The 23734-nt window shown below is 35.8% G+C and overlaps 2 protein-coding genes across 2 annotated transcripts; both read right to left on the bottom strand.

The window, feature by feature from the left end:
- Positions 1 to 1279: 1279 nt before the first annotated feature.
- LOC149839748 (putative histone H2A.2) lies at positions 1280 to 2918 on the bottom strand. Its single transcript, XM_090002793.1, has 2 exons — positions 2612 to 2918; positions 1280 to 1662 (listed from the first exon to the last, which is right to left on the bottom strand). The coding sequence occupies exons 1-2, from the start codon at positions 2825 to 2827 to the stop codon at positions 1426 to 1428; spliced, it is 453 nt and encodes a 150-aa protein (XP_089858919.1). The 5' UTR covers positions 2828 to 2918; the 3' UTR covers positions 1280 to 1425.
- Positions 2919 to 18345: 15427 nt separating this feature from the next.
- LOC149839747 (uncharacterized) lies at positions 18346 to 19849 on the bottom strand. The gene has a single exon (XM_090002792.1). The coding sequence runs from the start codon at positions 19833 to 19835 to the stop codon at positions 19143 to 19145; it is 693 nt and encodes a 230-aa protein (XP_089858918.1). The 5' UTR covers positions 19836 to 19849; the 3' UTR covers positions 18346 to 19142.
- Positions 19850 to 23734: the final 3885 nt, after the last annotated feature.

Here is a 23734-nt window from a genome sequence, read left to right as displayed (position 1 = left end):
AAGCATGAATAAGGACTTCCATAGTTCTGAGAGAAGCAAATGCATACTAGCTTCCCTTGTCTGCTGTGATTCCTCAAGGACTGTCTTCTTCGGCAGATAGTGATTAAATGTGAAATAATTGGTCATAAACCGCTCAGTCAGAACCAAGGCCACCATGTGCACTGCATTCACATATGATTATCCAATCAAGATCACCTTTAATGTTTCCATGAATTGCTAACCTTGAGCATGATACTGTAAGATATTAAATTAGTGGACTACATTTCTTAAAACAATTAGTCAACACATAAGATTCAAGACAGGCCATGACTACAAGTGGTCCACAAACCTGAGTTTACACACAGGAAAGCCTGTTAGGGTATGATTTTGAAAACCAACAGATCATCATGTATAGCATTCAATAAATGAGTACCATATCAGGAGCTTTATTGGAAGAAAAGAAACCATGACCATTTAAGGACAATGATAGCAGATGGACAGAAGCCTTTAGTCAATCAAGAATAAGTAGAAGCTGACAAACAGAAACCTTTAGTCGATTAAAAATAAGCAGAAAATCATCCACCCATATTCTGCTTTCTGAACAAACATGAATCAAGGCGTCAGCAACATAGTCAAAACTCCTTTGCAATAAATCATGACTTACAGCTTCAATTTATCAGAGATTCACCAATTCATAAATTCTTTTGGCAAAATTGTGTCAACTCATGGCCACTCGCAATTAATCAGTATTTTGTCGATGTATAAACAAGGGCAGCTACACCAAGCAAATGTGACTCTATTCAGGAGACTACACACTTGCAAACAACCGCACAAAGAAACAGCAAGTAAATAGGTTGTCTCATGGCAAAAACAGTAAATCGTAGACTCTTAGCTAACCGAAACTTATTCAACTTCGTGTGCTCGCCTATCAAACATTTTGCTTCCAAAGTGCGAAATTACACATTTCTTACTTTTGAAACATGGAAGGAACTCGCTTTCAAAAGTAAACCTGCTTCTCTCAGCATGAAAATGAATTTCCTTGACATTAGAAATATCGTTTATGAAAATTAATCATTTTTAAATGTGCTCTTGCCATAAAACCTACACGTATGATGAATATTTTTTATAGAACTTAAAATTCATTTATTATCATTTCTTGTTGTTAACTTGCTTTCCCAAATGCTTCCTAAACTCTTTCCAGATTCAACATGATCTATTCTGACCAACTTCGGCATAACCCCACTAAAATGGTTATAATTTGAAGGTAACAAACAACGTTGAAAAGGACATAAGATCGAAGTGGAAAAACAACGTACATTGCATTAAAAAAAAGTAGGGTTTCCAATACACAACCATGTTGAAATGCACAATTCTGTTTCAGCTGGAGTTTCTACAAAGGGAAAATTAAAAGCAACAAACAACACGCAGAAACCAGCCAGATGTTGATCATGCTTTCTTAGGGGACTTCGCTGCCTTGGGCGATTTAGCTTCCTTGGTTGCCTTCTCAGCCTTCTTAGGCAGAAGAATAGGGTTGATGTTGGGGAGAACACCACCATGGGCAATGGTAACGCCTTGAAGAAGCTTTCCCAACTCTTCATCATTCCTCACGGCCAGAAGGAGGTGCCTTGGGATGATACGGTTCTTCTTGTTATCTCTCGCAGCATTTCCAGCAAGCTCCAGTACCTGCAATACCAACACAGTATCAGTATCACGGTATCATTACCAAGGGCCAATACAACTCTTATGCAATAGCACCAACATGGTACCAGTACCAACCCCAATATACACTCTTAACACAATATCACCAGCATGGCAAAACCACCAACTAAAAACACTTAACTCCCATCACAATAGAACCAACATGGTATCAACAACAACACCAACAAATACGCAACTCCCAACACAATAGCACCAACATGGCATCAACAACAACAACTGCAAATACTCCCAACACAATAGCACGAACAGTGTACCAACACCAACAAAAAGTACTACTAACATAAAAGAACCAACATGGTATCCAATACCAATCACAAATACAATTCTAACGCAACAACAGCAGCATGGTATGATCATGAACCAAAAAAAAAGCCCAAACAAAAACAAAAAATTTACCAAACAGGAAATATATGGGTTGTCAAACTAAAGACTAATATTTCTATTCTTAGTTCAACATAATCGTAAGAAAACATCGCTAACAATCCCTACAAAAAGGGGTACAAAAAAACCAAACAAAATTCCGTGAAAAGAATTCATTGTTTCACAAAAACACTTCAACATCAATAACAACGAACCAACAAAAGGCGCCAGGAGCACAAAATAACGAAAAGAAGCAGGAATCGCATACCTAAACAAGTAAAAGTATGAATGGAACCAAACTAAAACACAAACTTCACTCCAAAAGGCTGGAATCAATACTACTCAACCCAAAATCCAACCCGAAAGAAAAAACAAAAACAAAAAACCCCAATGGTATCAAAATAAAAACGCACCTAAGGTATCAAATCTCAGGTTGCCCGACCACCCAACGACTCAAACAAACCAAACCCCAAAGAAACAAAACCTTATAAAGAGAAAAAAAAACGAAAAGAACCTCATCCCCATAAACAAAGAAAAGGAGAGAGAGAGAGACCTCAGCAGCGAGGTACTCGAGGACGGCGGCGAGATATACGGGGGCGCCGGAGCCGACGCGGTGGGAGTAGCGGCCCTTCTTGAGGTAGCGACCGATCCTCCCGACGGGGAACTGAAGCCCTGCCTTCACTGACCTCGTCACCGACTTCTTCCGAGCACCGCCTCCCTTCCTTCCCCCCGCCCCCTTCTTCGCCTTCGTCGACCCTCCCCCTTCCATCGCCACCAACAACAACCACCGGCAAGAAAACCAAAGAGAGAGAGAATAACGATAACAACAATCGCTGGATCTACGCCTAACCGCGGAGCTCGGGGTTGACCTGACGGCGGAGGCGCTCTTTCTTTATACCCGTCCCGGCCCTTGCGCACACAGCTTATCTGAGTCCTCGCCCTTGGATCCTGATCCATCTGACGGCAGGAAATACGCCATCGTGGCAATCCGCGTGGTATCGTTCTTGCCAATCAGATGATCCTTTTTCCGTGTTTTTTTCAAATGCGTTTGAGAATGACTGCGTGACATTACGGTCAACTGGAAAAAAATCTACCTCAGTTTTAAGTGCCACATGCGCCCAAAATTAAAACAGTTCTTTACGTGGCGAAATCTAACAGCTTCACTTGATTTTTTAATGCAATATGGTGAGTGTTACTATTTTTTGTGCTTACGTGGGCATGAGGAAGTGAGAAAGTGAGATGTGCTATAGTGGGGTACCACGTGCTTTGGCAGACAAAGACTAGTGTGGGCCAGCCCTTTTTCTCCAATTTACGAGAAGAGTGGGACTTATCCAAGCAAATAAGATTGTAAACCGTTCGGATCTGAAACAGCAAAATAAATTGGAGAGTTGGATCCGGTTGGATCCAGAACAGCGAAAATTTGCAAAATCCCATTTGCATCTAGGGATGCAAACAGATCAGATCCAGAGCAGCTACATACATAGAAAAGTCAGATCCTGAACAACCAAAAATCACAAGATGCTCATACTGGATCTGGTCAATTTGCATCCCTACAATCAAAGAAGCATGTTCAACTTACGGTTGCAAATGGGTCGAATCAAGTCTAACCTAACTCAAAACTGAAGATGTAAATGGTTCATATTCAGATAGCATGTGGCCACTACTAATTTGGATTCGGATTTAGATTTGGATTGGAATGGTCAAAAGCTTATACCAGATCTACTTTTTTACATGTAAACAAATTCTGTCAAAATTGTTCGTTGGTCCAATTCTACAATGTTTAAACTTTATCAATAATTATATACACCCCAAAATTATTTCCCCCATTTTATGTCTCAAATTTGAAATTAATTTTATTCTTGAAAATAAAACATGAGTTTTAATAGAGTTACCATCTAGATTTAAACATTTTGGATGCAAATAGATTTTCAAAAAAAAAAACTTAGAATAGACGGATCAATTGACAAATTTAAAGCGAAATACTTTAAACAAAAGTCAGAGATTTATTATTTTGATATGTATTCTCTAATCTTTAAGATCATTTCAATTAAAATCCTTATATCCTTAGCTTCAATTTTCAAGCTTGAGATTCATCAAATGAATCATAAAATAACTTTTTTAAATGAGAATTTAGAATAAGAGATTTATATGAAACAATCTAAAGGTTTTCAAATTGCTTAAGTCTTTATACGGATTGAAACAAACTCTAAAAAATGACATAAAATTTTTTACCAAGTAAATTTTCAGTGATAGGTTTAACACTCTTGTATCTTAATGTGCATTTATACTAAGGTCGATCATAAAAACATTGTTATAATTTTCTTATATTTAGATAACATATTAATACTTAGCAACGGTATAGAATGCATCCATGACATTAAGAATTTTTCAATGTTTAATTTTGATATGAAAGATATGGGGCTTGCTGATGTGATTTTTGGAATCAAACTTGTTAGACATGAACATGGATATGATTTAACTCAATCATGTTATATTGAGAAATTACTTGAAATTTTTAATTGTTTCAATTGCATGACTGTTGATTCTATTTGATTCCAGTGTTAAATTATCTAAATACATTGTAAGAATTATCTCTCAACTTGAGTATGCTAGTATCATTGAAAGTGTTATGTATCCTATCAATGAAACTAAACTAGACATAGCATTTTGTATAAGCAAACTGAGCTGATACACTAGCAATCCAAGACCTGAGCATTGGGATGTCATCTTAAGGGTCTTGAAGTAATTTAAAGAAACTTTGGATTATGGGTTATTTTATACGAGGGAACCCACTAACCTTGAAGGTTATAGCTATGCTAATTGGAATTGGATAGTGGATGAGTCTTTACCCTTGGATATGGGGCAATATCTTGAGAATTTAAAAAGAAACCTATTATAACTCAATTTACAATAGAGGTTGAGCTTATAGCACTAGCATCTACTGGTGTGAAAGTTAAATGGCTACAAAATCTCTTGAATGAGATTTTATTAGGTAGCCAATCCTTACCTCCTATGACAATTCATTGTGATAGCAAAATTGCTATATATAAAGCAGGAAGCAACATCTAAAATGAAAAAATCTAGACATCTTAGTCTAACGCACAATAGTGTGAATAATTTATTCAAGCAAAAAGTAATTTCAGTGAAATATATAAAATCTTTCCAAAACTTGGTAGATCCACCTACAAAAGGCCTTTCATGAAAAATCATTAAAAGTACATCTGAGAAAATGTGATTAAAACTCACTAAAGAGATTACTCGTGATGAGAACACAACCGAGTGACTCAAGTCACCTTAGTGCTTGGTTCAAAGGGATAAAAAAGTCACTGGAGTAATCAGGTGAGCATTATAATATATATATGTGAAGATAAAGAGCAGCTTCATGTCTCATTCTAATAAGTGCTCAAAAAACCTGATATGATGATTAATCTTTTGATTCTTAATGAGATCTGTAGGTCATTTTCACTTTTGACATACTCACTTATATGAGTGTAAAAGTATTGGTCGCTTTCTATGAGATGAAGGTTGTCTCTAGAGTACTCATAAAGTTAGATACTGCATAAGACCTTTATATATTAACAACACATATAGTTACTTGAAAGAAATAATTGTGTGAATAGGCCTAAGAAGTTTACATTAGGAACTAATTTCAAAGTTACTAACTACTTAGTTTTTGAGATTGTCTGAATATTGTTCACACTAAGTGTATGTTCAAACCGAAAGGTACATTCATTTATGCATATGACTTTTAAGAAAAACTTTGTTCTTTCCTTCCATCTTTATTTTGACCCATGTGGGGGATGGTTATTATTTGGCTCAAAATTATACTTCTTTTGAACCAAGGTCTTTGGCAAAATAACTTTCTTTTACCTAGCTCTTTGAGAAAGTTTTTTTTCGGGAAAATCCCACTTTATAAAAATATTTAGTCTTGAATTGATCTTTTTTTTTAAAAACTCCTTGAGTTTAAAACATGGAGAGTTAGCTTAAAGGGAAAGTCCATCAAGGGCATTAGATCTTTGGTTTGTCAAATAAACTTTAAACATTAAACATTGGACTTGGACTTGGATTTTGATTCAAATTCAAATTTGGTTCGGTTTGGTCTTGGTCTTGGGTTTGTTTGACTTTAACCAATCTTTTGTCACTCATTTGAATAAATTTTTTACCATATAAAATATTTTTCTAAAATGTTTTGATGATTAACCAAGGCAGTTAAAGGTCTTTTGTGACCTTTCTGGGAGGCACCATGTATCCTTTGGATAGCATCAATGTGTAATCACGTTGGGATAGTTAATGATGTGTGATGCCCTTGATGAGACGTTAGCAACACAAGGATCACATGATGAGATATTATGGCGCATGCAGTCGTTTGGATCATGATGAGTGTGAGTTTGTATAATGGGTTGATGTTATTCATTTTAACCATGACGAGCCTTTATGAAACCATGCACTCTGGGTCTATAACACCCCAAAAACCTTAATTATCTAACAGTTCATCAACCAAAAATATGAGTTTTCTTTTGTTTGTGTTTTTCTGCTTCTTCATCTCTATTTGTTTTTTCTATGAAGCTTTATAGGGCAGTTGTATCATGGTGACTAGCCTACCAAGTGCTAGGGATGGTTTGGTATTGCACGACAAGGTGCATGCTTGGTTTTATCTCAGAAGCGAAGCTGTGTATAACGATATTGCACTCGGGTTTCGTTCCCGATAGGGCAACTATCATTTTTAAGAAAATGTCATTATAGTGCGCCTTCAAACATTGTTCCCACCGTTCAAAGCATAAAAGGTTTCAATTCTCAAAAAGTTGTTGAAAAACTTCAAGCATCGTTTGTTATGCTTTAAAATTTTAACCCAAAATTATAGATATAACCTAGAGGGTTATAAATGAATAAGTTACATTATGTTTCTGTTGCATATTATGATAAAATAATTTACCCTCAAAGATCAATACTTATTTGGTCAAAAAAATATTTATATAAGTTTCAAGACCCTATAGTCGGGCATGTTATATGATGTTCCTAGCATTTTTTAAGTTCAGCATTACACATAAATGAATCAAATAATATCACAAGAGTCACTTTAAACATTTATGTTGAAACATACTTACAAAATCTTAGGTTACTGAATGGGTCATGAACCAAAAGTTTTATCCTTGCTTTGATGCTAAATTTGTCTTTTCAAGGACAACTTGATATCCCAAAAAATCTTATCTATAAGCTTCGATACCAAATCTTTAATGTCTCAAAATTTTAACCTGAAAATACATATAATTTTTTTTAGTTTAATTAAAATATTAGGTCTCATCTATAACATTACATTAACCAAATAAAGTTCTAAAGAGTCAGTCTGTGCAAGCACCAATGTTTAGTGGCTCCTTAGAATATAAATTGAAAAAAGACATCAAATTGATAAAACTCTTTTATTAAATAAATTCAAAATCACAACAAAAAATATTATTTTAAAATTGGTTAACCATTCTGGGTGAGTTACAGGTATGTAAAACATATCTGCCAAACCATAAACAAATATAAATTATTTATTCTATAAATTAATTGTTTATGAGTCTAGATTAAATAAAATAAACAAATATAAAAATTAAAAGTCTCTTACTTATCAATAATTGGTTCTCATGGTACCACTACAACATCTTGCAACTGCTCCATCTCAATTATTCTGTATCTATTTATTTTAAAATATATGGGTCAAACTTCCACAATCTGAGTAGAAAAATACATCAACAAAGCATATGTACATAACATGAAGCATACATGCACATGTAATCAATAATCATTTTTTCATAACATAAGCAAAGCAATACAACATTGATCATGCAATCAAACAGATAACTATAACAGTCAAATGCATGAAACATATTATCAGAATATATAACATATTAAATATCAGCATCTTTGAATGTAAGCTCACAACACAAATATGATGGTAAATGTAACTGAATAACCGTAAACTAAACATATTAACTATTTCATTGTTTCTCTTACTTACACCCATGTGAGTACTCGCAGACTCACGTCATCGCTTTAGTAGAGACCACTCGGGTATTTATTATGCTCTGTGTTTTAATAACCCGAATGATTAACCGAAGTCAGTAATCCAAAGAAGGTGGTTTACAATCAAGAGAAAACCCACAAAGACTCAACACGAACATAATCAATCTTACAACTCTACAGATACAAGGATATACCACCTAAGACAAAATGGTAGTCAGACCCTCTAACTCCTGTGATTGAGGACCAAGTGAGATCTTTCACCCACAAAACAACAACAACGTTCTAGGGGCGTGTACCCTCTATCCTCTCCAAGGTAGACTTGACATGCTAGATCCTGCGAATTTCAATATCATATTAAGGTACCATAAACCATCAAGTATATGGATATCTTTATTAAGGCCATAGGTTAATGATATTTTCACAAATTGGTGTACAGTCAACAACTCATAGATTCTCACAATAGAACAGTCTCATGTGCTTGCATGCCACACACATGCCTTACAACACAAGAATATCATTTGACTACATCTCCACAGTCGTGCACACACAAGACACAATCCATATAATCATATGCAATATATCAATTTGAGCTCTCAAGCACTGATCGGTTCCTTGAACCGTAAACTCATACAAGAGCAATAAATTATGTATCATATAATTCATGCAATGTAACATATAACAACATTAAATATTCATCATGATGCATATTCATAATCATGTCATAATAAGTAAAAATTTAAAAATTTAGCAGTAAATGCACTGATATGTTAGCCAATTATATCCACAAACATTGTCTCAATCGAAGTTCAAAGTAAGGAGAAATAAATAATTTACCAAAATTGGTGTTTTGTTCATCGAACAGACATGTCTGATTCAGTCCCTCTGAAGAAGCATCAATTCAGTAAATTTACAGAATGAGAAAAATTCTATAAAATTACCGTAGATAGATGAACATGTTTGAACAAACTCCAACAAGTATTATTTCCAAACTCCATCCCACCCGTTTCAGATTCTTAAAAGGTTATGCTCTAAAAAATTTAAAGTTTTAGAGTCAACTTTTATGATTTTTAACTCACAGATCATAATGAATCTGTGTATAAATTTTTTATTGAATATTCATTAATATGTAATCTAATATATATAAAATTTTCAACTATAACCATGGGACAAATTAATAGAAATAAAATCAATAAGATAAAGTAGTCGAATATAGAATTTTTGTCATGACAAAAATTCTATTCCGACTTCGAGATGCCGTATTTTCTCTTTCAAACCACGAACGGTGCCAATTTTTTTATGGGACTTCCTTTATGTGTCAAGAATGTTCCTATAAAATTTGAATTTTTTTTTGTCAAATCATTTGAGCGTACAATAAAGTTCTTGAAAAGTATTTATGCCCATAAAAACATGACAACATGTTATTTTCACTGAAAACTATGTATAATTCATATTTTCATAAAATAAACTATGTAAACATGATTTTCATGTTTTGATTGATCATAATACGATCAATATATGTTTAAATATGCATTAACATAATTTCATGCTTTATAAAAATTAATCCAATGCAAGTAATTGAATTTGAAATACACAAGAAATAGTTTATTTCAAAAGCAATCACTCGTACACTGAAATACGTATTGGAAGAATATAATTTAATTCTGAATCGAATACAAATCATGCACATATATATTAGATCTGACTAAATGAACAAATCATATGTTGATCATGAATTAATCAAACACAAATCACAAATAAAATTATATAATTCATTTTTTTTTCAAAAAAAACTCATAAACTATAATCAGTACAATTTATATAAATTTATTTATATATAAAATCATGAATCAAATATGAATATGGTTCAAATTATACAATACATGATCTCAACATGAAACATAATATCAAATAACCTTTAAACTCAATTTTTTAAAAAGAAAAGCTAAATGCCAATATCGATTTTCACTATTGAGGGTTTTATTTTCTTTTTCAAATTTTATTTTGATTAAACACTATAAATATCAATTTCAATATGATTTGAACATATTGATCACATTATATACACCTCTAACATAATCTAAAATTATTAAACATGATTTCTACAAACTACAAACAAGATTTAGAGTTTCTTTTCAGAAATCATTTTTGGTAAAAACCCTTTTTTTGGGTCTCGTAGACCTCCTAAACCCCCAGATATCAGTTCAAGAACGAAGCTAGGGCTGATATCTCATTAAATATACATCTGAAAATTTATTCCAACATGTGGATGCATCTTTAGTGCTACATATATACACACAAGTCGAATGTTTTCTACCTGAAAATCAGTTAAAATAAAAAATCATCAAAAAATCGTTGGATGTTGGATTGCTTCACCACCAATGGATGTATAACTCCACCTCCAAGTTGTAATGGAGGTCTCGACCTAGGGTTTGATGAAGAATATGGTAGAGAGAGATGGTTGAAATTGAGTGAAGGGTCTCCTCCTCTCCTTTTATAGATTTTCCTAGAGTTTCTCTCCCAAAGAGATTTCTACCTCAATGAGAACTCTATCATTTTAGGAGGCTTATCGACATGAAGACTCAACCAAATTTGATGTTTAAATAATTGATTTAATATCTCTCAAAACATAGATCATCGTGGTGATCTTAGATTTAATCGTATGTAAATGAATCAGCCAAAAAATTTAGTCAACGTTGAAAAATGCTAATTTTTAGTCTGAAATTAAGCATGAACTTTGGTCGATGATAAAATGCTCAAATCAATACCAATTTGGAAGTGCAGATAGTCGATTTCGATGCCTTCAAAATGAATAACGTTAAGGTAAACTTTGATTTAATAGGTGAACTACCGATCGACCGAAATGTTCGCAAGAACCATAATGACAATGTTCGGGGTGTCCCACACACTTGGATCCCCAGTGGGTCCAAATACCATATTAGACCCAATTAAATTCTAAATGAATATTTAAACTTAAATTAAAATTAAATATCAATTTAAATACCTAATATAATTTTAAATCACCATTAAGACCAAAATTTATTTTTATTTATTTAATAATCATAAAAAATTCTCACTTATTAATCGTTCTCACCTATCATAGCAGAAAAGGTTTCAAATTTCCAACAAGTTTTATTATGGTATGAGATCCATAATAATCCTCTCATTGTGTTCATTGTGATTTGCTGCTCTTCTGTGTGATATTCTATTTTCAGTTAATCATTGTGGTTGTGCAAGATTGTTCGTGATCATCATGGCTACTCGACTTCTTCTCTACTCAATGGAACACATTCTCCAACTTAGTCTCAATTAAGCTAAACAAGAATAATTATTTGCTCTGGAGTTCCCAAATCGAATAAGACATGCATAGTCAAGATCTTTTTGTTTTGATATTTACACAGAGAAACCTCATCTAGAAACAGAGACCTAGCTGCGCTAGCTCCGCCTGTTGTACTTATAGTCACTGTCCTAACAGCATAAAACTTTGTGGGTATACCCCTTGCCCCTAGGGAGTCATCACAGTTGATGGATCGTATCGTGCGCCATCTATGCATTTGAATACTAGTAAGGATGAAGAGACTACCATTAATTTTGAAAATTAAAATTGGCATAGGGGTGACCAACTTGCTTTAAGTTGGATCAAAGCCACCATATGAGGCAGTCTTGAGTCAGATCATTAAGATCCCTACGGCTAGGGATGCCTGGACTGTTCCTGAGAAAGCTCATGCTTCTCAATCAGCCCTTTGTATTCTTCAACTCAAGGACCAGTTAAGAAACATTAAAGCAGGTGATGATCATATAGCAGACTATCTCAATAAAATAAAATTGTTAGTTGATTCTACAAGTCAGGTTGGAGAAGAAATTAGTAATGGACTGCCTAAGATTATGAAAGTTTTATTGCAACTGTCACAACCACCAAGGTACTACCAAAATTTGTGGACCTTTATGAGATGTTAATCAATCATGAATGTAGGGAAGCAGATCATGTCATGCTGAACATGAGTGTTTTTGCTCATGCCGACATCGTGGCCGTCGGTTTGCATTTTGGATGAATGCCATGTGGTTTTGTTGACTTTTGAGCTTTTTAAAATGCAAATCGGATGGCCACGATGTCGGCATGAGCAAAAAATGCTCATGTTCAGCATGACCTGATCTGCTTCCTGAATGTAGGCTGGCCTTATTGCATCCAAAACCGCCACAACCAGCTAGATATGATGTCACTGCCACTGTTTTTTTTTTTTTGGTGAATGAAGAAGAGGTCGGAATCAGTTATGTCATCGTGGTAGAAATAGTCATGATCGCAAAGGTCAAGGCTATGGGTTCAATAATAAAATATCACGTGAATCTCCTAGAGATTTAACAAAATTCACAAGTTCACAACTTACTCTACAAATGTGATTAGACCCGCGCATCTATCATGTGAATCTCTCAATAATATTTTCAATATTTAGAGATTCGCAACATATTTGTGTGAATGTGGGCAGGTCTGCGTAACTATGAGTGAATCTCCTCGTGATTTTAATGTTTCAAAAGTTTGTGAGAGATTTATGTGAATGTCGAGAGGTCTGCATTAATTACATGAGAATGGTAAAATAGTCTTAAATAAGTCAAGAATCGGAGATTTTGAGCATGCAGAAGATTTTGACATTTCTAGGTATTTGCAAGAACGCTTGCCGCTGAGGAATTCAAATGCCAAGGATGAACATTTATTTATTTTTGCCGACGAAAACATAACGAGTCTGACAATTCATAGGATTGAAGCTTAATAGTGCAAATGGGTCGAATGAAACTCTTGCTTCTAAGAATACCAAGCCTTTCCTTAACTCACATAAATCAGCTATTGACTTTATTCGATTAAAATCACTCATCCAATGCATTCATGTTGAGCAGCCCAAAACTATTTAAGTTTTAAGAGAAATAAGAATACCACTACAGAAAAAATAATTTTCTCAGGTGTTAAAAGGATGACCTGGAGGGCCTATACATCTTTTTTTTATGCAACTATGAGAGCCCATGTTGGCCTTCAGGGTCCAATTTATGTAGGATAAGATATAGTTTCAAAAGACAAAAAGAACACTGTAATTTGTGGTCATGGAGATATAGACCACAGAGAAAGGAAACTTGCAAAAACAGAAGGAAATAGGTTGGTTGTGTCACCACCGGCAAACTGCACCAATTAATCTCACCAAGTCTTCACTAGGTTATCCAGTGAGCAGCTTGGTCAATCAAAATCTTCTCTTATTCTGTGCTTCAACATTGGTATCTCTCCATCAGATCAATTCTCGTTAATGCAATACAAGCCAGCTTTCTCTCCACCTTAAGACAAGGAAAAAGTGAACAAAAAAGAGGAAAGACCTAAATAATGATGACAGTGGCTTTATTGGGTAGAGCCAAGTGATTTTCAGTTTAAGTCTGATAGTTTGTCATTTGCTAGACATATAGTGAGCGGTTGATGAAGTGTTGGCTGCTAAACTGATGCCTATAAAATGGGGTTAAGCAAGATCCATAGCTTATGACTGTTACAGCGACACCCCGTTTTACTCGGCTTACCTGTGTCACCACGGGCACAGTGTGGGTACGCCGTGGGTGGGGTAGTCCCACACTACGCCAGGTCAGGTCGGGTCGCAGACCAGCTTTTTCTTTTGAAAATACCTTGGTCAAACCAAGGTCAAAGCAGCGGGCCATTTTGGTCCCGCCCCACCAGATAAATCCCCCCCCCTCTTTGCTCTCTCAAAAACCTTGGTTCTCTCTCTCTTCCTAGTGTCTTTCTTTTTTCTTTTCTTTTTCTTTTGTTATTTCACCTGACTTCTCTTTTTCAAAACCCTTGCCCCTTTTCATCCACAATTGAGAAAGGAGGAGGAGAGAGATAATGAAGGAAAACGAAAAGGAGAGAGAGAGAGAGAAGGAAAATGAAAAGAAGAAGAATAAGAGAGAGAGATAATGAAGGAAAATGAGAAGAAAAAGAAGGGGGGAGAGGGATACCAACCTGTCCCTGTTCTCCTTTTCCTTCATCTTCTTCTTCTCCTCCTCCAAGAGTAGGCAATACAATTTTTTTTTCTGTGGCAGAGGTTTCATTGTGTCATTCTAGTTCTAGTGGGGATCACGAAAAGAGAGAGAGAGAGGTGGGTCTTTTCTCTTATAATAAAAAGAAAAGAAAAAATATCGCCTCTCATCTTTTTAAAAAAATTTATTTTAACTTCTTTTATATTCAAAATATCAAATTCCCCCTTTATTTTTCAAAACTTTCATTTTAACTCTCTTTTATATTAAAAATATCAAATTTTCTTTATATATATATATATATATATATAGTCGTGTCTCCTTACCCACATTTTTTGGAATTGCCTTGTGGTACCCTCCCTATCCGTACCCAGGTGACAGGCTTACAATGATTAGAGATGGTAGTGGACCAAGGGAAAACAGAGCTTTGCCACGCCTCGCACATGGTATGGAGGACATGAAACGGGGTTGAAGGCAGGGATGGAGGTTAAAATCATAACCCATGCAGGGATGAACTTACGCTTTTCCCCGCCCTGCCCCCGATCTCCATTAGTAAAATAACTAAAATACCTCTAGGGATGGCTGAACTGGGGAGGGAGGCATGAGGTTTAAATCAAAACCTGTGGGGGAGAGTAGGCAGGGATAGAGGGCAAAAATTTGAAACAGGGCAGGGGTGGAGACCTTGTACCCCGCTCCTGATGTAAGCTGAGCAGGTGGACTTGAACAAGAAGTCAAAACAGTCTGAGCATTTCCACATGAGCGAGAGTGAGCATTCCATTAAATGTTTTAAAGCTTGTCATACAAAAACAGATACACAAAAGATCTAAATTGGAGATTCCTAGGCCGATTGAAATAAGATCTACACAAAGAAAAGCACTTGCCATTCTTTGGTTATTAAATCTTGATCCAAAATTATGTTTATAATAAATACAGCTTTCAACGATATCGCCAATATTTTGAATATATCGCGATATTATTGACAATTTCAAGTTTGTCATTAATATCAGGAATATATCACGATTTTTTCAAAATATCGGCAAACAAATTTTGAGCTTTTTTTAGGTTTGCATTTCCTATTTTTTCGTTTCTTTTATATTCTAAAACCTTTAAAACATGTTTCTTTATATTTTTGAAAGAAAAATAATACAAAACTTATTATTTTCTTAGTTTTTTGTTGTTATTTATATTTTTTTCAATTTTTTAAACTTCCGAGATATTCCCAAGATTTATCAACTTTTGAAAACCTCTCCAAGAAATACCCTCGCCAAGAAATTACATTTAACGATACAGGTGACTATGGTATGTACAATGAAAATAACTACATAAATTAGCATTCCAAAAGAAGGCATGAAAGAATTATAATTTACCAGAAGAAGCAACTAAGCAGATTCTTTTTCTTCTAAACTCCAGGCTTTCTTTTGCTCCTAAAGTAAGATGCATCTGCCAAACAAGCACCTTCCCTTCAAAGACACTGAATTGCCACATACTCCTGATGAGTCGTAGATTTCCTAATAAAGTGGCACAAACAAACGTGTAATAAGTGATGACAGTCATCCTAACTACTAACTATACAAGAACCCATTCATGATTCAGAATCAGACTATGCAAGAACCAATTCAAACAATATTAGTAGTTCCCACTAATCAGAAGACAATTTCATCACCATTGTAAAAATGGAGAGCAGCCAGTGAAGAAAGAAAGACATGCTACTCAAATCTTTTCAACTTCACTGTCTACAAGCTCATAACAAATGTCAAAAGAAACCACATTCAATGGAGAGGAGATCAAAACTCTAAGATTTGTCAACTGAAGTACAGTATCATAACCAACAGATCACGAGGGCTACATTCAAGCTTGCCTTGAAAAACAGTGACCAGGTACTACTCATCTTCAGTTTTCTTTAAATGTAAAGGTTAGATGCAATGTAACTTGGCCGTGATCAGAAACAACATTCTAGTCTATTACTTCTCCCAGTTAATGAACATCTACACAAATCAAACTCATCAATTCCTATTACCCAGAAACCTCTGCCACAAGCATCCAATCAACAGTTAACACTATGTGCAAGCAGCTTTCAAACTTATGTAGATCATTATCATACATGAAGACAAAATACAGGAGGTAAGCATCAAGCAAACTCTTAGATAAAAAGAGAAGAAGATGGTATCTTATGATGAAAAAGTATAAAGTAATATAGTCAGCATCCTTCTGTAGATTACTGCCCTAAAACAACTGGTGGCATGCATGGATGCAAGCACTACATCAGATAAATGAGACAAGCTCAAATACTTGTGGGTTTTCTTCTGTTCAACAAAATCTGGCATGATCGAGCTAAGCATCATGTAGTCAACCCTCAAAGCTTTGGGATTTTTAAAATAATTTATTAACAGATGCCGCTTGATAACCTTTCTTTTTTTTGAAGGGAAAAGGTAAAGAAATGCTAACAGCAATTAATTACCTCAACAAAGTGCAGGGAAGAAAAGTCAAACATGCCATAAAACCAAGCTTAGTAGCAGCTCATCAAGTAATGGACATGGTTCTCAAGTTCTAAAATATAAAGAAAAGCATCAATCGCTACTAAATTCTAATTCATCCATTTTGTTGGGCTAGGGTTGCAAGGAAAAAACGGGTCGATCTTTGGGGGAACATAAGATGTGATTATAAGAAAACTCCAAATTTCATCAAAGCCCAAAGAGGAAATTCTGTGACAAACAAGAATCTATTTAGATGCCTATAAAATAGCAAACAGCCATGTCCCTGACTCCAACTCTTTCCATCGAGACAAGCAGGGTGGCAATGGGGTTCAGAGGGGAGAGTTTTTGAGGACGTCTTTGATCAGGGGCTACCAGAAGAAGTAACAACAATAATAGAAATATAAAAAAATGTGATCCTTCGATTTCCTGGGCTATAAAATAGGACACATCTATGTCTCTAACTCCAATTTCTTCCATTGAGACAAGCAGGGTCATGATGGGGTTAAGAGGGGAGAAAGATGGTGATGGGCATGTCTCTAATCAAGGGTTCCTAAGAAGATCACCTTCATCATCTCTACTCCCTTCCCATCTTTCTGTTCTTCATTTTCTCTGAGATTCAAAAAATGGTGATGATATAATACAACACATAAGATTGCATGATCTAAACATAAGGAGAAGCACAAACAGTTTTCTTGCAGAACTCTATAATCATAAGATCAAGAATTACCCTACATCCAATCAACACAGAAAAGGGACACTGAGAATTAACATGTCATTATGATTAAAAATACATTCAAGACATGAATGAATGGCTAAGAAATGCAAATTACCCATGATAAAACAGCAGAGATAACTGTCACCTTTATTGCCCTCAAGCTAATTATCCATCAAATAAGATCACATGAAATGAGCCCTTCTAAACAACAAATTCTTCAAATATGTTGTACTTAGGAGCAGTTGTAATGTTTCCCATTATCTACCATTTTTAACAGTACATCCACTTTCAAGTTTTAACCCACAGTAATCATTAATAACAGTCATTACAATCTACTGTTCCAAGAAACTCCTTCCATCAGGGGCTAGGAAATATCTCACAATGGCACCTCTTCAACAAAATTTCCAGCAATATGTAAAATCACTTACTCCGGTTATCCGACGAAGATCTCTTCTTATTGCATGGGCGTATGTGTGTGTGTGTGTGCATGCGTTGTGGGTGTGCTTATGTCTTTGCACACATGCATGTACAATAGACTTACATGAAATGTGATTGGCAACAAGAATGCCTGATAGAAATAACAAGCAGTAAAGTGAAATCTAGCAGTACAAGCTACATGGGTTTTATTAATGCACATACAAATTCAGATTCTTGGTAATGTACAAACACTTCTATTCTGTTCATCAAGCATGATGTCATCTCAGTTACTTCGAAACCAACTCAACAACCATAAACCATGCCATCAAAATGTCAACCTGGAACCCGGTGTAGAGCAGGTCAAGCTCAAGAACCAATCCAAAAATGGAACATAAAGTGTATTCCTCATCTGTTCTCAAACATAGTGGAATCTGCAATAAGAGATAGAGAAAAGAGTCCAGCTACAACGAAGACTGTAATCCATGACCAAAGCCATATACCAAACTGTTTAACATGAAAGAAAACTTCATGCCTCCACAATTCTTTTGACTAGTGAACAATACATTCTACTGACATAACGTCTTCCTCTTAAGAACTCTTGCCATAAAAACAATTTGTATTTTTTTTCCTGTGATTTATTTAAGCTTCAAGATATCACTCTGCCTTGAACCATTCCTTACTATTGTCATCAAGTAAAAGGAGCAAGCATGTTTGAACAATTCAAGGTTTTCATAGCAAAACTATCACCGAAAGCTGATATTCCCATAAAAGGGGAAAAAACAGAAACTACTAACTACTACCACGAACAGAACTGAATGTCATTGAGCAATCACAATCCATCCACAATGGCTAAAATAAACCACCCATCCGTCCATCACAAATACCAACCATCCAGAAGCAAATCATCGTTGACAACTTACACACTTTCACGAGACGAACAAAACCTTCATCAAAGATGACATGCACCCCAAGAAAAATGAACAACGCAATCCAGTTTGCTACTCAAAGTGCTGAACTATAACCACCAACAAAAGCAAAGAGTAAAACAAGCAGAAGAAGCATATAATCCAGGTTTCAATATCCAAATACAAATGAATGAGATAGATGACCATTCCTGAACACTCAAACGCTGGAATTTATATACCCTCAATGTGAATTAAAAAAAAAACATATCATATAATTATCCATTAAATTTTCCAATAGGTGTACATCCAAGTTCGACCATACACCAATTGAGAAACACCAGTCAAGCAAAACATCCTCGGCTCTGCATCTGAATCTAACATGCCAATAAGCTCCTCAACTCTGTATCTGAATCTAAAGTGCCTACAAACTCCTCAACTCTGTATCTGAATCTAAAATACCAACCATCCGTAAAACAAAACTCTAAAATCCAGAAGATGGGTACCCCAAATTTCAACTCAATCAGATGAATGGTCCCCAAAACCCTGCACCCCAACAACCGCAAAACCCATCTACCTCCCCCCACCAGAGTTCATGTTCCTCCTCACAATCCTACCATTGAAACCACCACCACCATCGATCAGCTGGCGGAGTCCCAAACTCGCAAACGGATTATCCTTCTCTTCGACACGATCATCCTTATCCTTAGGAGTGGGCACCACCCTCTCGAAATAGTTCCCATAGATATACTCGGGCGAGTAACCCTGCACTTCATCGTAGAGCAGGACGTGCCCGTGCCACTCCCAGACGCGATAGCCCTGGCGAGGTTCCTCGTGGAAGCCGACGCAGAGATGGGAGTCTCTGATAGTCACGGCCTGGCCGGAATTGGGCTTGAGAGTGTCGGTCTTACCCGACTGGATGATTCGGATGAGCTCCCTCTCGAGCTTGGCTTCCTCTCTGGCGAGCCTCGCTTTGTGATCGGTGTTGCCCTCGTGGTTTTCCTCATTTTCATCATCTTCATCTTCATCTTCTTCTTCATCTTCGTCTTGGTTGGGAAGGGAGAGGAAGAGGTCCTCCAGAGGCTGAGAGAGGAAGGAGTTGGTGTTGAGGAGGGAAGGGTAACGTTGGAGCCTCTCCATGAGGCTCATCATCAACTGGCTGTCCAAGGAGCTGCTGCTGCTGCTGCTTCTGTTGATGGTGGTTGTGGTGGGTTGGCCATCTGAGGAGGAGGAGGTGGTGTTTGGGGTGTTTTCTTGGGGGCTCATGGCGAGAGAGAGAGAGAGAGGGTAGGGTAGGGTATGGTGGTGTGGGGATGGCTGCTGTTTATATAAGGTTTGTGGTTTAGCATACTTTGGATTGGGTGTGCAATTGACACCGCTATCGGTTTCAGCCGTTTATATACGCAAATAAGGAACCCTAGTTGGAGTAGGGATCCCATCATTTGATGTAGGATGAGTTCCATCCTACATTCAATCTTAGCAATTCAATAAGAGAGTTAGGTTTGGCTCACGTTTTCAACTTGATGTAGACTGATCCTATTCATTCAAATGCTTCTTAGACATGGGATGGAACCCATCCGATGTCAAAAGATTGATTTTTTTTATTAGAAAGTTGTTGTTTCAAGGAGAGGAGCCAGGAACCTAAACGAGTGTGGGCATAATTACATTGTAAAAAAAGTAATTACTAATAAATTAAGTCCCTAAAATATCAATCCAATGTTTACATTGCAAATATATGCTAAATAAAATATAGATATATAAAATACTAAAACAAATCAGCAAAAAAAAACATCTTAAAATTATATATATAAAAAAAATAGAATCATGATTATTGCTATTTAAAAAAGACAAACAAAACCCGTAATAGAAATCAAACATAGAAGGATTATTATTACCAATTAAAATCTTAATTGAAAATGAAAAAGAAAAAGAAAAATACAAAAAGTCTCTAAAACCCTAATTTAATCATTCATATCATTTTTTTAATATTTACACAAAGAAACCATCCTTAGGATAAGAGACCTAGCCATGCTAGCATTGCCAATAGCAACATACAACTCTACATGCTTATTCTTTACCCCCAAAGAGTCGCCACGCTTCGGCTTGCGCAAGTGGTGACACCCATGAGATTTGAACCTAGACCACCTAACTAGTGGCCTAGGTCCCATCCCACTTCGCCAAACCCTTTTGGGGCATATTCATGTCATTTGAAATTATGCAAATAAAAAACTTAAATCCTAACAAAAATCATGTGCATCAATGTTAATTGATAAAATAACAAACAAAACCCTTAATATTTTAAGTTTTAACCAAAATCAAGTACCTATTCCTTATTGATTCATGGTTAATTATAATTCAAAAAAGAAAAACACATAAACCCTAAAAGCATAATTCAACATTCATGTCATTTTGAAAAACACCAAATCAATATCCTAATTCATACAATCATCATAAATTATGCATTTACACTAATTGATAAAAAACCCAAAACCTTAACATTTTAACCAAAATCAAGCATTCATTATTATTTATTCAAGGATTCATGTATGATTGTAATTGAAAAAAAAAACATGCAAAAACCTTAAACCATAGCTAAACATTTATACCATTTTACAAAAAAAAAACAAATCAGAACCTTAAATTCTAACAAACATCATTCATATACAGCCTAATTAACAAAAAATACCTTAAAATTCTAACTAAAATCAAACGTATGGAATCAAGTTTAATGTTGATTAAAAACATAGTACCTAATTAAATATTAACTTTATTCAAAAGATCAAAATAAAAAAATCTAAATGATAATTAAAAGAAAATAAAAAAACCTTAAAACCTAATTAAATATTTCATGGTATTTAAGAAACAACTAAATAAATAAACCTCAATCCTAGCAAACATCTTTCTTATAGAGGCCAATTTGAAAAAAAATAAAACAAAACCCTTACAGTTTTATATAAAATTATGTGAATCATGTTTAATCTTGAAAAAATTAAATACATAATTAAATATTCATTTCATATAAAAACCAAAATAAAAAACTAAATGCTAATTAGAAAAAAATACAGAAAAATCAAAACCTATTTAAATATTCATGCTATTTAGAAAACTAAATAAAATACCTCAATCCTAACAAACATCATTTATATAGAAGCTAATTGAAAAAAACAAAATCCCAAAAATTCTAACTACAATCATGCACACTGATTGGAGCTGCCGCAGGTTAGAGGCTCAGAAAGAGAGAGAGAGAGAGAGAGAGAGGGGACCTGCGAGGGGTGCATCAGAGGCCCTCACCGATGGTGAAAGGCTGGACCACCAAAAGTGCAGCCGTGTAGGTCCGATGGCATTTTGGTGAGAGAGAGACAAAGAGAGTTGGGGTAGGGGAGGGGGGGGGGAGCATAGAGAGAGGTAGGGTCGAGTCAACGAGGGGCAGCCCACACACATCATGTGCCTCTAGGTCGGGCTCGGGTTGTGCCCACCTTGACCCGACCCTATTGAGAATTCTGAGTCAGGGTGGGCAGACATGATGACACTCTTATTAGAGAATTTTTCAGGTCAGGGTGGGCATGTGCCCACCCCTCTGCCCTTGGTTTCAAACATCATAATCATCATCATCGTCACCCTAATAAAAATATTAAAATAGTAAAAATCGGCTGAGGGTCGAATGGTTGCGAATTGATTTTGAGCCTGAATCGGCCGGTTCGCAAAGATATGACAATAGTGGTCTTGTATGATATGCAGAGCATCATCATCTTACGTGTAACGTGCCAAACTCGGTTAGGGCTTAGGATATAAGCATTACTGAATCCAACCTAATCAGATCCAGCATAATTGTATCCAGAGTCGGATTACAGAGTCACGTGGAGATCAATTAAGACTAATTCCGAATCCAACTACTTTAAAATCCGATACTTACATGTATTCAAGTTTAGATTTTAGCTGGATTTGGATGAAAATCTCGATGCCGAGACCAGATCCAATTATTAACATCCAACTTTCGCTACCAAAACTGACTAAACGGGCTTGAATTCAGTGTGAATCTGAACCGTTTATATCCCTAATATTCACAGGGGAGAAAAAGGAGAATGGCAGGGTAACCAACAAAACATGTGCAACAATGATGTTAGATCCATTGGGCCACAAATGGGTCTTATGATAGACTGTGGTGATCGTAGATGGGACCGACCTCCCCTTGTTTATCCGGAGTCTCTTGTCAGAGAATTTAAGAGAGTATACTCAAAGATCGACCACTATTTTTTGTAAGCAACGTGAACGACTTTTTCTGTTTGTACATCATCGGGCAGTTCATATTTGGTAGGCGAACACACTCTAGAACCATACTTCTTAAGGTAGCAAACGCAGAATCGAATGAGCAAATCTATTGAGATTTGTTGGAACTTTTCTGAACTTAAGGGGTTAGACCAAATAAAAAGAGAGTGAATCAGGTCAGAGGCAGCTTTGACAGTTCGGTTCATCCATTTGATGAATGCCAGCAGGAACACCATCGATGGATAAGTTGTTTCTTACATGGGTTCCACAAAAATTTTGATATCCATTCAAGTTTTAGATGAACGGCATGTACAGTGCAAAAAGTGAACGGCTGAAACAAAAAAGTTTCAGATGGTGTTCTGCCTTGCTGTTCCATCAACTGGATGAACAGCATCAAAGACAGACCTGATGCGGACAACCCTGTTTCTTTATATTTACACTAAGCAACCACCCCCCAAGATCAGAGACCTAGCTGCGCTGGCTTTGCCTGACATAATAAAGGTCACTGTCCTGACATAACTCCGTGAGCTTTTACCCCTTGCCCCTAAAGGCGTTCACCAACAACCCTTGTGAGATTGTTTTGCACTTACAATTTTACATCACTTTTGTGAATGGTTTGCGTGTGTGCGCTCTTATGAGAGAGAGAGAGAGAGAGAGAGAGAGACGTTTGTATTTGGAAATACAAAAATACAAAAAAAGTGAACAGCATCTTATCACAGAAATCTATTTGTATTTCCTACAAAAAATTCATTTCATGTTGATGAATATAAACTTCCAACACATCAATTTGGAACAGCTATATTCCATTAAGACAAAACTAAATCAATCTTATGAGAAAGCCCGGTACCAATATCCAAGAGGATTTCTTTGCATTCGTTTGTCCTCAAAACAGAAACTTA

Source organism: Nuphar pumila, chromosome 4 (assembly GCF_984573655.1).
Source record: "Nuphar pumila chromosome 4, dmNupPumi1.hap1.1, whole genome shotgun sequence".
NCBI classification, from domain to species: Eukaryota; Viridiplantae; Streptophyta; class Magnoliopsida; order Nymphaeales; family Nymphaeaceae; genus Nuphar; species Nuphar pumila.
Note: the sequence above shows the minus strand (reverse complement) of the source record. Positions and strands in the feature narration are given on the sequence as shown.